Here is a 14438-nt window from a genome sequence, read left to right on the forward strand (position 1 = left end):
GCAACTACCCAGGCCTAGAACCAGGATTATGAGTTGATCTACCCCATCAATGATCTGCTTGAGCATGTGAGGGGGCAGGTCCTACAGATCTAAAGCTGCAGGGCAATAATGGGATGTCCCAAGAGGAGTCCCAGTGAGGGCCTGGTATTGATGGTTTAGCAGAAACCAGAGACCTCTAGCCAGACCAGTGACTCTTTGCAGTGAACGTTTGCAAGTAAAGATATATGGACAAAAGGGTTTACTGCGTGACTCACTGTGTCATACTGCAGCTTCCACGGTGAGATTTTTCTTTTTCTTCTGAATTTTATTTTATTGGGGGGGGAGTGGTTTGCCAGGGCAGAGGGTGGAAATGAAGGGATGGGGAGATGAATGGAATCGAGATGCATGATGTGAAAGACACAAAGAATAAATTAAAAGAAAGTTTAAAAAGTATTGGTTGGAGTTTTTGAAAGTCTGATAAAATTCTGCTATAAATCCATCTGGACAGGATTTTTTTTTTTTTTTTTTTAAGTCGGAAGGTGGTTTTGTTTCAGTCTCCTACTTTGTTATGGGCTTGTTTGTTGTTGATTTTTTTCTTGATTTAACATAGGTAGTTTGCATGAATCAAAAATTCATCCATTCTTTTAGATTTTTCAATTTAGTGAAGTACAGGTTTTAAAATTATTCCCTTATGTCTTTCTGCATGTCTTTGGTGTCTATTATAATGTTTCCTTGTTCATTTCTAATTCTGTTAATTTGAGTTGGTCATCTTTTTCTTTTCATTTATTGGGCCAAAGGTCTGGCTATCTTATCTTTTGCAAAGAACCAGCCCGTGGATTTATTTGTTCTTTCTATTGTTTTCTTTGTTTCTATTTCATTAATTTCTGTTTTGGTTTTTATTACTTCTTGCCATTCACTGGGTTTGGATTTGGTTTGTTTTTGTTTTTTTTCCAAATTCTTGAGTTATATCAGTATGTCATTTATTTGTTTTCTTTTTGATTTTTCACTCACTTAGGGCTATAAACATCTCACTTAGGCCTGCTTTTAATGTGTCCCAGGGGGTTTTGTTGTATTGTGTTTTATTTTCATTTACTTCCATGAATATTTTGATTTCTTTCTTGATTTCTTCTAACCCATTCATCATTTAGTAATGAGCTGTTTAGTCTCCGTGAGTTTATACACTCCGAGTTTTATTTACTGTCAATTTAATGTTTTTTTATATTTGTTAAGGTTTGTTTTATGCCCCAGCATGTGGTCCATTTTATAGAAACTTCATGGGCTGCTAAGTAGAGTGTGTATTTGCTGTTTGGGGGAGTATTCTGCAGATAATTGTTAAGTCTGTTTGATGTACAATGTCCTTTAATTCTTATTTCATCTGGACAAAAAAAAACAGAATTTTGGAAAATTTATTTCCAGCTCTATACGCTTTACAAATAAAATATCATGTTAAATTTGTTGATCCTTGTAAAAATCCAGAAGAGTTAATCACTTACTATTTATTTCCTTATTATTAAAAAGTCACTCCTGAGCCATGTCTTCGTTCCAACTGTTGTTTTCCATGTTTTACTGTGGAGGACATAGAATATTTTGTATCTGGGTAAGTGCTGAGCAGGGCAGACAGAGTAACAGGACTTACATAAGTTAGGAAGGCCTCCTCAAGAAAGACATTTATGGGGGCTGGAGAGATGGCTGCTATTCCAGAGGCCCTGAGTTCAGTTCCCAGCACTTACACAGCGATTCACAACCCTCTAATATGGAATTCGATGCCCTCTTCTGGTGTGCAGACATACTTGTAGACAAAACACACATATATATAAAACACATAAATCAATAAACAAATCTTTGAAAAAGGGAAAGGTGCTTATGCTATACCCAGAGAGAGCAGCCACCAGCTTAAGAGGAACCGTGTAGGCGGGAGAGTACTTACAAAGACACAACCCCAGAGAATTGGAGTCCACACTGTTACAGCCTGGATACAAATGCCTGTTAAAATATTGACCATTTACCATTTTAATTCTCATCACAGTCACAGGAGGTAAGTGTGCAGGTGTCATCACCATGCTATAAACATTTGACAGTTCTAATTAAAGATGTCCTAATCATTTGATAATTAGTGCTGAATAACAGGTTGATGTTTTATTTGTTTTACGACTTTTCAGTAACATTGTGATCCATTTCACACAGGTATGAATAACGTAATGAGATATTACAAAATTTATTGATGAAGTTGTGCCATTGGAGAGAGAGTTCTGGGGCTAGGGAGATGGCTCCACTGTTCTTCTAAAGGGTAGCCATCGACTGTCTGTAACCACAGTTTCGGGGAACCTGATGCCTTCCTCTGGGCTCCTCACACACCAGGCACACAGTGGTACACATGCTGGCCAACCAACCATACACATAAAATAATACGAATAAATATAAGGCCTGTGTCATGATGTCTGGTAGCAATAGTTTTTTAAAAAAAGAAAAAGTAGCTATATAAAACAAAGCATACAGATAATCCATTTAGCACCATGGCTTTTTCAAATAACCAAGAAGATGAATTTTCAAAATTAGTCTTATGATTATATTTATAGATGAATTACATAGCATATTTTTCTTACGTGTGTTATTTACCTTAAGAACAGTGTTGTTATTAAGCTTCTGGGAACCTCTGTGAATTTCATAAACAAGAACATGCTGACTCATTGGCTCTGATGCACTGTATCTGATGCTATAGCATTTTCATTTGTACATGTCTAATGCCACGGACATAGAATTCACGATAGACGAATGAACCATCTCTTCTCGAACATTCCCTTCGTATGCTGTTGACAAAGAACTTCCCATGCTCTTGCTCTTGTTCTCATCTCTTTCTCAGCTGTGAGTCTGGAATTGGGTAACTACACTGGACAGAGGGCCCTGGGGCCCAGCTTCATGGCTGCCTGAAAAACACACTCAATGGTGATACTGGTGTTACATCCTGGCCTGTGTTCTGTGAATCAGTGCAGTTTAGGAAGGAAGAAATGGTGTATGTTATCATCTTATCCTAGCACATGCTGTAAAAAGAAAGAATATTCTGTCGGGGACTTGAAAAAGAACCAGAACTCACATTTATTATCACAGATACAAATGATCCTCTGTGTGGAACTGAAATGGTCCTTCTTAGTGACTTGGCAGAGGAGCTTCAGATCCCGAAAGTGTCTTTGAGTAGTTAGGCAGTTCTAGTCTGTAACTTTCGGGTTCTCCCAGGGGGGCGTGTTTCTGTTGACATTGCTCCTCAAGAAACACACTGCCTCAAAAAACAAAAACAAGAACAAAAATAAAAAAATCCAGTAGTTTTTTTCCCCCTGGTGTGTTATTCACCGTGTGTCATGGATTTGTTTTCTTGGACCTGTCTGTTGCTCTTTGACCCTTGTGCTTGGTGTCTGTCACCCGCAAATGTCTTCTTGTCTTAAACTCTGATCTTATTGGCATCTTAGAAAATTGTGGCCCAGCTTTGTTCTTCAGAACCAGTCTTGGTGTTTGTGAAAGTCTATGAGGAATTTTATGTCTCTGTGCTTCTAGCTTATGGGCAAGGCAGCATCCACCTAGTACTTCACACTATGGATATAAGTTCTAATTTAGTGAGTGAAAAAGTATCAAAGTTCACCAGCTAAAGTGACAGATCTGGAATCTTGGGCCCCTACTGAGGAAATTTCTCTTCAGTCTGCTTTAAAAATGTCTTACTTAGGTTTTAAAATGTGTGAGGTAGAAGAAATTATGCTAAGGTGTTTAAGAAGAAAACTACTGGCACATGCAGGTGTTCTTGCTGTCTTCTCTGGTGAGCACTGGCCAGAAAGCTAGGAAGAAACGGTGAAATGCTTAACTAGAGGGCAAAAAACAAAAAAACAAAAAAACCAAACAAGATTAATTAATAGCAAGAGTTAGTAAAGGACAAAGGTTTGTCACTCAGGCTGTCATTCTGCTCTCATTAGAATATAAATGGTTTGTGGCTGAGAAAAGAGATCTCAACAAAACTAGTTTTCTTCTTTGAACCCTAATAAACCCACTAGAAAAACTATCTGAGGGTTATTTTAGAAGATGAGACAAGAACAGACAAGATTTGAAGCTGAGCAAAATACTGCCTTGTTTCTTTACTGATTCATGAAATTAATTTAGATTTAACCTTGCACACATGTGTACTCATGAGAGCCATGATTTTTTTGTTGGTAAAGCAATGTATGGTATGTGTATCACATTTTCTTTATTCATTTATCAGTTGATGGCCATTTATACTGATTCCCTTTCTTTACTATTGTGATAAGCGTAGTGATGAATATGGATGTGCAAGTGTCTCTTTAGTCAGATGTAGAGCACTTTGGGTATATGTGGTTGGATGTTTCCTGTCCCAACTGCCTGTTCCCAAATACCTGGCAGTTGCTTCCCAAATTACCACACAGAGGCTTATATTAATTTTAAATGCTCGGCTGACAGCTCAGGCTTATTACTAACTAGCTCTTGCACTTGAATTAACCCATAATTCTTACCTATGTTTAGCTGTATGGCTTGGTATCTTTCTCAGTATGGCATGCTCATCTTGTTTCTCTGCATTGGCCATCAACTCTCTGACTCCCATTGCATATGGCTGGCAACTCCAGACCCTGCCCTTCTCCTTCCTGTCATCCTTAGTTTGGTCATCCAGCCTATACTTCCTGCCTGGCTACTGGCCAATACAGGAGGATTATTCCACAGCAGGTATATGCTCAGGAGTAATGTACTTCTTCTACTTGGAGTTCTTTGAGAAGCCTCCACACTGACTTCTATAATAGCTGCACTAGTTTATACTCTTGTCAACAGTGTGTGATCGCTCTGCTACCTGAGGAAGAACTATGATTCTCTTTGGTTCAAGATATCAGTCATTGGTGTCATCTAAATGTTCAGTAAGCTTTTTTCTTAGACTCTAGAATGACTGGAGCTGAGGACCAAAGGATATTGTAGCTCATGTGCAGGGTTTTTCTTGCCCTTCAGGTAGATTTCTCTGGTGTGGTAACCTGCTTACAAAGTTTATACTTGAAAACTGTATCTGGATACTTCTAAATTGCTGTCCTGATTTTTTTGTTGGTGGAAACAGCCTTTCTACTTAAAATTTCGACTGAGGGGCTGGAGATGGCTTAGTGGTTTATAACACTTTACCTACTGCGTGCTCTTGGGCTGGGTTCTGTTTGCAGCAGCTGTCAGGCAGCTCACAATTGTTTGTAGCTCCATTTCTAGGGGATCCCTCTGATGCCCTCTTCTGGCCTCTGCATGCATGTAGTGCACACACATGAACTTTGACACACATGTTCACATAAATCTAAAAAATTCATATTTATTATATGTGAAATGTATTTCTGGTGTCCCCAAGAATAATGCTTTAAAAATGTAAACATTAGAGTGTTATTATAAAGTATAAATCAAGTGAAATATTCTGAAATTACAGGTACTTAAGTTCATAAGCTTATGAAAATTTTAAACCTATCAAAGAGCAAGTAAGATGTTGACTTTTACAGTACATTTTAGATCACTCTTCAAAGTGCACCTGAACTCCCACTCTGGTCTTTTCCCCTGTGTCCCTCCAAAGGCAGTTGTATCTTGGTGTTGCTATCTTCCCCCCCTCATGTTTATTGTTCTATTTTATACATTTGGAGGGGGCAAATTCAAGATAGGGTTTTGTTGTGTAGTTCTGACTGTCCTGGAACTCTGTGGACCAGGCTGACCTCGAACTCACAGAGATCCACCTGCCTCCCAAGTTCTGGGATTAAAGGTATGTACCACCATCACCACCCAGCTTATTGTATAAGTGTTCATAATTGTAAATAACTACTGTTTTCTACAAGATTTTTGCTTTTCCAACATTTAGAATACGGTTTTCATAAGCATAATTTTTTTTTACTTTTCCTCTGTTTTGGAAGTTGGGTTTTTAATATCTATTTTATTTTTAATTATGTGGGAGGCTATGTAGAATTCGAGAAGAGGGTGTTATACCTCCTGGCACTGAAGTTAGTGAGATGCCCAACCTAGGTACTGAGATCCAAACTCGGGTCCTCTGGAAAAGCAGGAAGCACTCTGAATGGCTAAGTCATCTCTTTGGTCCCTGCATTTATTTATTTTTGATACATCATTCAAAAGTTCGTTTTTCTGCCTCATTCTCTTTTGGATTTCCAATTAAGTGTATCTTTTGGCATTTCCCCACATATCATTTATTCATTTGCATTAGTTCTTCCTTTTTTTATAACAGAGTAATAACTAATATATTTTCAAGATCATGAGTCTTTATTTCCCTGTTTGCTATAAATATATTTCAAAAACTGGGTGCTATATTGGAGATCTAGAATTCTTTTAGTTTCTCGTCTGCTGAGATCTTACACACTTATTTACTAAAACCATATTCTCCTTTATATACTTGTAATAGCTCCTTTAAAATCTGTTTCTCAACTGGTGTGCCATACATACCTCTGTCCCAGTACTCAGGAGACAGAGTCAGGGGTATGAGGAGCTGAAGGCCATGCAAGGCAACCAGGGAGTTTAGGCCAGCCTGGGCTACAGAAGGAGACCCTCTCTCAGAAAGCAGAAGTAAGAAGATCTTTTTTTCTGTTGTTTGAATCACATTTTTCTGTTCATTAGTGTCCTTTTGTGCTCCCAACACTATAAGCAATGCATTGTTAAAACATTCCTCTGTCTTACTAATACCTATTGATTTCACTTTACCAGGCTGTTAACATGGCAGAACTCGAATTCCATACTCCTTCTGCCCTTTGACAAGCAACAGCTGAAGCATCTGTTGTGTCCCTTTGCTCTAGCCAGGCAGCTCATCTCCATCCCGAGCATGCATGGCTAACATGTAGCCAGTGACTTCTGAAGTTTACTTGCAGATTAAGCATGCCCTTCAGTAGCCCTTTTTGCTCCCCACTGTTTCCCCTTCTCTCTCTCACTTGCTGTGGGCATCCCAAATTGTCTTCTGATGCCTTGATGACACTGCAGGTCACTATCCAGATTCTAGTCCTACAGCACCAAACGTGATCTTCCTTTAGACAGAAAATTGGAAAATGTAGAATCTAAGTGACTGCCTCCTCCTAAGTACTTGACTGCATAGACTTGAATCCTTTGTCAGAAACCAGTGAGCCATGTCTGAAAGGTTTATTTATGGACTGTTATCTCATTTCTATTGTCGTTAGTGTGACATGTCTATTCTCAAGCCAATACCATGCTGTTTTATTTACTGTAATTTTGTAATGAGTTTGAAAATTGATGTCTTCCAATTTTTGCTCAGGTTTCTTTTGCCTATTCAAAGCCCCTTTCATGTGAGTTTAACCTTTTCTGTTTCCTTAAGTGTGCTCTTTAGAGTTCCCTCCCCCCTTTTTTAAAAAGAGATTAATCCATGTTGGTACAGAGAACTTACCTGTAATAGCTGTACTTCTTTGCTTACCTTATTGTGTTACTTCTTCACAGTCCATTGTTTGAATACACTTTCTCCTCGTGAAATAGAGCAAGGCTGTTTCTAGTGTTTTTCTTTAACCAGTGATGTCTCTCTGAACATTCTTGTGTGTGCTGTTTGTTCACAGGACTGAAAGCTTCATCAGAATCCCTTTCAACCATGGGTGGGTTTCACCTGCCTGGGACACAGACATTATTGATTAGGGGGATGAATGCTGCTAGCATTTAGTGGTAGAGGCCAGAGATGTTCCAAACATTCAACAATATAAGACAAAAGCTGTCATGCACAGCAAAAGAGTTAACCAAATTATCCAAAAGCCCTAGTTGAGCCCAAATTGAGAAACCCTGTTTAGTAGAGTTGATGACATTTATGTTATGTGGCATTTTATGAGGTGAATTTTGGTAAAGTATGGAGAAAATACTGCTAATGTAAGGAGATGTGTGGAATGCAAACCGAAGTTCCTTCAGTGATGCTGGCAATGTAATAGTTGTGAACAACTCAAATGTCTCATCCAGGTTGAGGAGCAGCAGCAGCAGCAGCAGCAGCTGTAGCAGCAGCAGCAGCTGTAGCAGCAGATTTTACCAGTTCCTTTACTTATCCATTGTGAGCACCAAATCCTTAACTTTGTGAACTGGAAAATGTCGGTGCATCCGCCTCCCTTTGGAGGAAGAGTCTTTTTTAAAAAAGACTGCAGATAGTGACACTAAAAGCAAAATTATACCATGAGATGTAAAGATATTATTCTCCATAAAGATGAATGTTAAATACTTAAAGTTTGTTTAAAAGGTTTCTATTTGTGTAGTGCTTAAAATGTTTAGGTGAAAAGAGAGGACTAGCTTTCTCCCTGGATTTTAAGGCCCACTTCTGAGCTTTTACGGCCCCTTTGAAATCTGAAGAAATGTTATGGCTCCAGAAACATGTGTACTTAGGTGTGCATGATGTTGTACATGGTCTTGGCTGATGGCAATGCATACTTTTTTTTTTTTTTTTGGAGGGGGGTGCTCTGTATTTTCCTGGCTGTCCTGGAACTCGCTCTTAGATCAGGCTGGCCTCAAACTCCCAGAGATCCACCTGCCTCTGCCTCCCAAGTGCTGGGATTAAAAGCATGTGCCAGAAGGCAGCAAAGCATGCTTCTACAGCAGACCTCTGTCATTGATTTGCAGATCAAGGATGCTCCTAAATGTCTGTAAAACCTTTGGAAGGCTAAAAATAAGATCTATTTGAAATCATGTCTGAAGAATAAAACCATGACTTTGTATCTTTTTAATCAACTGCAGAAAATTTAGTGATGGAGCCCAACTGGTGATTTGGAATGTAGAAACTTCAGTAATCCATGACTCAGTGAGCCTTCATGTTTTCAGTCTCTAACCGCTCCTGTCTCTCTTTACTAGGCATATGCAGCGCTGTTACAGCAACAAGTTAAGGACAGCAGACAAAGTTCAACAGGAGAAGCTTGCTTTGGCACCTCTCTCCCAGAAGAAAAACTCAATGACTTCCGTGATGAGCAGATTGGACAGTTGCAAGAGCTGATGCAAGAAGCTACTAAACCCAACCGGCAGTTTAGTATCACTGAGTCTACAACACCAAAATTGTGATTCATAAGTCTTAACAATGCATGTAAAATTGATAACTTCTTACCTCTTCTATCATTGGCTCTTTAAATATATCCCTTCAGCTTTAATGGTATAGCCTCATTTTTGGACAGTAGGAATGATATATGGATCAAGATCACAAATGGCACACTGTGCCATCACTGGAATAACATATTTGCTGTATGGAATGTAATTTTGTGGAATTTAATTTTTGGACTAAAAGATGTAAAAAGGAACACACTTTGGAATTGCACTGAAAATTTCTTTTTTGTATATGAATTTGTTTTAAATTTTATTCCCATCAAGCATTAGCTTGTGGTTTGTTTCTAGCTTTATCAGTTAAATAAATATAGATGTGGAATTCCAGTAAGTTTCATATTAGATATATTGTCATTCTGAAAGTCCCACCATGTCTCCTGGCTATCACTCAGAACATCCTTTTTGAGTCACTCACAGTGAAATTTTTAAGAAAAGCTTTAAGATTCAATTTTTGAGAATTTCAGTTATTACCTAAAGGTTGGGGAGATGAACAGTACTATGTTGATTTATAAACTTACAAACCTATCAAAACCTGCATGTAGACTAGGCAACCTATTGGATACCGGAGTGACAGAAGTTGGACCAGGGAGCTAGCTCAATTGGTAAAGTGTTTGTTGTGTGCAGATCTCTGGTACCCACGTGAAGAGCAGGCATGGTACTGCCCCTCTGTTATCTTAGGAATGAAAAGGCAGACAGGCCCATCCCTGTGGCTTGCCAGTCAGTACAGCTGAATCAGTGAGCTCCAGCTCAGTGAGAGACTTCTCTCAAAAAGTAGAGATCAAGGGGAGGATGGTTCTATAGACTGACTACATGTGACACCTTTGTAAGATAGGTTCTGTAGAGGATAAGTGTCTGGGGGAGGATGTGGTGTGGTCTAGGTCACCAGGCTATTAACCACATCCGATCCCAGCCTTCTAGGCTGATAACAGGTTGTGTGTCTCTTCCTTTGAAGGAACAACCCAGTGTGTTTAACATTCCAGGTTCACCTAGTGCTTATCTGAGCACAAGGACCTCCATGCCTCTCACACAGAACTAAACCTTATTTCTAGAATTCAAGTCTGTTTTTCAAATTATATGTGATATTTCCAATCATATTAAAAATTAAACTTATTTTTCTTCTCTTGCTTATTAGGAATTCTGAGGCACTATGTGGAGGGTTGCCAAGTAGCCCTAGTTCTCTGCCACTCTTGATAGCCATCTCTGTCTGTAAGTAACTTTGTAGCTCCTTCCTCCCACATTTACCTGAGCTGGCCCTGAAACTTGATTTGCTCAAAAGAACAGATGTATGGTCTAGACCCTAAAGCCTGGCACACTTCCAGGCTTTGAATAGACATGGAGAATAGCACATAGGTTAACAATGCAGCCAGTGTAAATTTGGATATTTGAAAGGAGAGCACTAGTATTTGTAGACAAAATTCTAAACAGTCTTAGTAAATAAGAAACACAGAGCCAAATACAGGGGTAACAGGCGAAGAGATCAGAGAAATAGCAAAGAGCCACTGACTAACCCTAACTTACCACCAAGCTATAGCTTCCCAAGAGAGAGCTTCTTCCTGTCCAACCTGTGCCTTTATTGCCTTCCTGTTCTGCCTTCTCATTGGCTCTAAGCTTAGCCACATGACTTCTTTGTCACTGCCTGTCTATACAGACTTCCAGGTCTCTATGGTTGGGTACTAGGATTAAAAGCGTGTGTCACCACACTTGGCTGTGTCCTTGACCACACAGAAACTCTGCCTTCCATGTGATTGGATTAAGGGCATGTGCTACCACACCTGACTTCTATTTATGGCTCGCTATGTGACCTCTGATCTCCAGGCAAACTTTGTTAACATACAAATAAAATCACATTTCAGCACAAATAAAATATCACCACAGTATTGGTTAATTTTAAGTATGAGTGTGACTTGTAGCATAACCATTTAAAATGGCCATTCAGAAATTAGTATATAAATTTGTAGCTAATAGCAGAGAAAATGAAATAGTAAAAATACAAAATAAGAGTAAATAGATTCTCTGATTTGATAGTGGTTGTCTCCTCTGAAACTTATGTTAGAGGCTGATTCTTGTGAGATACTGGAAGGTAGAAAGAACCAGAAGTATGCCTTTGGGAGGGCCTCAAGGATTAGACAGAATCAGCAGGATGGAGCTCCCATGACTGAATATTGGTGACTATAAGAAGAGGCAGAGACAGGACACGAGGCGTCGTCCTCCTTGTGATAACCTCAGCTGCCTTGGGTTCTGTTAGTAAGAAGGCCATCCACCATCAGATGCAGCCCCTCCACCTCTGACCAGGACTGTGAGCCAAAGTAATCTCTAAAAATAAGCACATTGATACTGTGATGTTAGCCACAGGAAAGGACTACAGTGATCGATACAACTCAAGATGTCATTAATTGTGTTTGTTATAGGTAAAGGACAAATTATCCAGTTAAAGGAAGTTTTTAAGTGGTTCAAGAGTGAAATCAATTTATCCTATTATGAAAATTGCATCAGAAGCATAATATGAAGATTGAACATCATACAAACCAAAAGAAAACTGAAATATGTACAAATATACACATGTACACACACATATGTGGGTACATATATATATGTGTGTGTGCACATATGTATGGTAAAAGTTATAGCAAAAACACTGTTACAAGTTTACTAGAAAGATAATGCAAAGTTTCATTTACTTGGTAAGAGAATGACTAAGCAGCACCAACCATACTTTAGAAAGTTAACCCAATTCCAGATAACTCACGTGTCAAAGAAGAAACCAGGAGTGTAACTGGAACTCTTTACCAGTGAAAATGCCCAATAAGATGTAAGGGCTGCAGCTAAAACAGCACTTGGGGTAAGCTGATCCACTTCAGCGTGTCTAGCAGATACAGAAAAAGGTTGTATATGAGAAGTATGTATCTCAGCCAGGCAGGGTGGCAGACACCTGTAGTTCCAGCACTTGGGAAGAGGTGGAGGCAGGAAGATCAAGAGTTCAAAGTCATCCTCAGCTAAAAGGTAAGTTTGAGGCCAGCCTTGGCTACGAGAGGGACCCTGTCTCAAAAAACTAAAAGGAAATAACTATCTTAGTAATTTAGAAAAACACAAAGTCAGAAGGAAATAAGGATTAAACTAAAAGGTTTACATTTAAAAAATTGATTTTTAAAACAATCTACAACTAATCATATCACCTGGTAGACCCCTAGAAATGTTAACAGAAAGAAAAAGTAACTCATACAGGAACAAAGGAGGATACAGCTATTTCTGTTGGTATGATATTATAAAGAACTTAAAAGCAATGTATTTGTAACATCTAGAAGAAATTGACAAACTTTTAAAAGCAACCTACTAAAATAGATACACACACAGACAAAAAAAAATTGTTGCTACAGCAATGAAAGCCATTTAGTCAAGAGTTTACAGTGATCCCAGAAGAAAAATCCACACTTAAGTAATTTTGGGATGAGCACTGCCAAGTATGAAGAAACAATCCTAAACTGAAGCTTTTTCACTGAGCAGAAGGAGAGGCAGACTCCCTGGTTCACTTTATCACACACCCAGTGAGAATGAGGAGGGAAAACTAGCAGCCAATTTCACCTAGGAAGATGGATGCAAAAATCCTATTATCGAGATGAATCCAGCAAATGACAACTCATCACCTGGTCAGGTTTGTGCCAAGAATCCAAAGCTGTACCTACATTAGAAAATCATTACTATCATATCCCACATAATGAAAGGCTAGTTAATCATGATCAGTTGAGAGGTACAGAAAAAGCGTTTGTTAAACATGATAAAAAAAATCTTTTAAATTGGGTATGAAGGGCACTTGAGTCCAATTAGAGAATTTCTCCAGATAGCTGTATCAAACATGAGTCATTGGCAGCCACCACTTTTGAGATTGAGGGAAAGGCAAGCATGTTTATCATTACTTTCAAGTCAAAAACTAGCACTGTCTGATAACATGAGATTTAATGTAGAAAATTAAACAGTTACAAGTTATTAGAATGAATAAGGCGCTAATGTTTGCTAGATGCAAATATTGCTCTGCAAAAATCAACTGCATTGCTCCAGAATGCAGCAAATATGGAAAAGTATTTCTGTCAACAAATAGACTAAAAGATATCCAAAACTCTGGAGGAAATTGTGTAAGTTTCTTTAAAGATCTGCAGACTTGGAGGTGCTCAGTGCTCAAGATTAGAAGTTTGAACATTGCAAGCATCTCAATTTGTCTGCAAATGTTGTATACTTTCAAAACATTAATTACAACAAGTGCAAACATTTTCATTCTTAACTGATTTTTACCTTAAATTTTACATAAAAGTATAAAGTACCAGGAATATCAAAGTCATTTTTTAAAAATAAGATTTTTTTTAATTGAAAATAGATTTTTCATAAAATACATTCTAATTATCGTTTCTTCTCCTCCAAATCCTCCCAGTTCCTCCTCAATGACCCTCCCATCTGAATCCACATCCTTTCTGTCTCTCCTTAGAAAACAAACAGGCACCTTAAGGAATAATAATAAAATAAAATCAGATAAAATGAAACCAAAGAAATGAGAATAGGACTAAACAAACAACAGAAGAAAAAGAGCCAAAGAAAAATCATGAGAAACACATAGAGATGCAGAGACACATATATTCACACACACAAGAATCCCATACAAAAAAGCTGGAAACTGTAATTCGTATGCAAAGGACCCGTAAGATTAAAAAAATGCCCTGACATGACATTATGAGACAAAGAGCCTCCAAATATGCCTTTGGGTTAGTTTTGTGTTGGCCATCTACTACTGGGCACAGAGCATATCCTTAAGATTGGCTTGTTCTCACTGAGACTCCCTTGGAGAAAACTGACTTTTCATTTTGAAATGACTATCAATTGGAGATGACTTCCAGGTTAGGAATGGGGCATGTGTCCAATTCTCTTTTTAGCTCTAGGTTCTTATCTGGGACAGACACATGCAGGCCCTATGCATGCTGCCTCAGTCTCTGTGAGTTCATATGTGCATCCATTGCACTGTATGTAGAAGGCTTTGTTTCCTTGGTGGCCTGCATCCCATCTGGCTCTTAACACTTTGTGCATCTCTTCAGCAGGGTTCCCTGAAACATGAGGGAAGGGATTAGATGGAGACATCCCATTTAGGGCTGAGTGTTCTAAGGCCTCTCACTCTCTACATATTGTCTGGCTGTGGGGCTCTGTATTTGTTCCTGTCTGCTGCCGGAGGAAGGCACTCTGAAGATGGCTGAGCAAGGCACTGATCTATGAGTACAGCAGAATGTCCTTGGAAGTCATTTTATAACTACATTTCTTTAGCAGAACAATAGTATTTGGTAGGTTCCTGGCCTATCTAGTCTCAGATTCCTGGACGAGACACTGGAGCAGGGTCAAGTATGGGTTCCATTCCTACA

At 38.8% G+C, this 14438-nt stretch overlaps 1 protein-coding gene across 1 annotated transcript in view; it reads left to right on the plus strand.

Annotated features, from left to right (window-relative positions):
* Sdhaf3 (succinate dehydrogenase complex assembly factor 3) overlaps positions 1-9376 on the plus strand; it is a 59295-nt gene extending 49919 nt beyond the window's left edge. Inside the window, exon 2 of the mRNA XM_059256508.1 lies at positions 8806-9376. Coding sequence (XP_059112491.1) covers positions 8806-9009 — 204 coding nt within the window. The 3' untranslated portion in view covers positions 9010-9376. The remainder of the gene's footprint in view (positions 1-8805) is intronic.
* Positions 9377-14438: the final 5062 nt, after the last annotated feature.

This window comes from Peromyscus eremicus, chromosome 3 (genome assembly GCF_949786415.1).
Source record: "Peromyscus eremicus chromosome 3, PerEre_H2_v1, whole genome shotgun sequence".
Taxonomy (NCBI): domain Eukaryota; kingdom Metazoa; phylum Chordata; class Mammalia; order Rodentia; family Cricetidae; genus Peromyscus; species Peromyscus eremicus.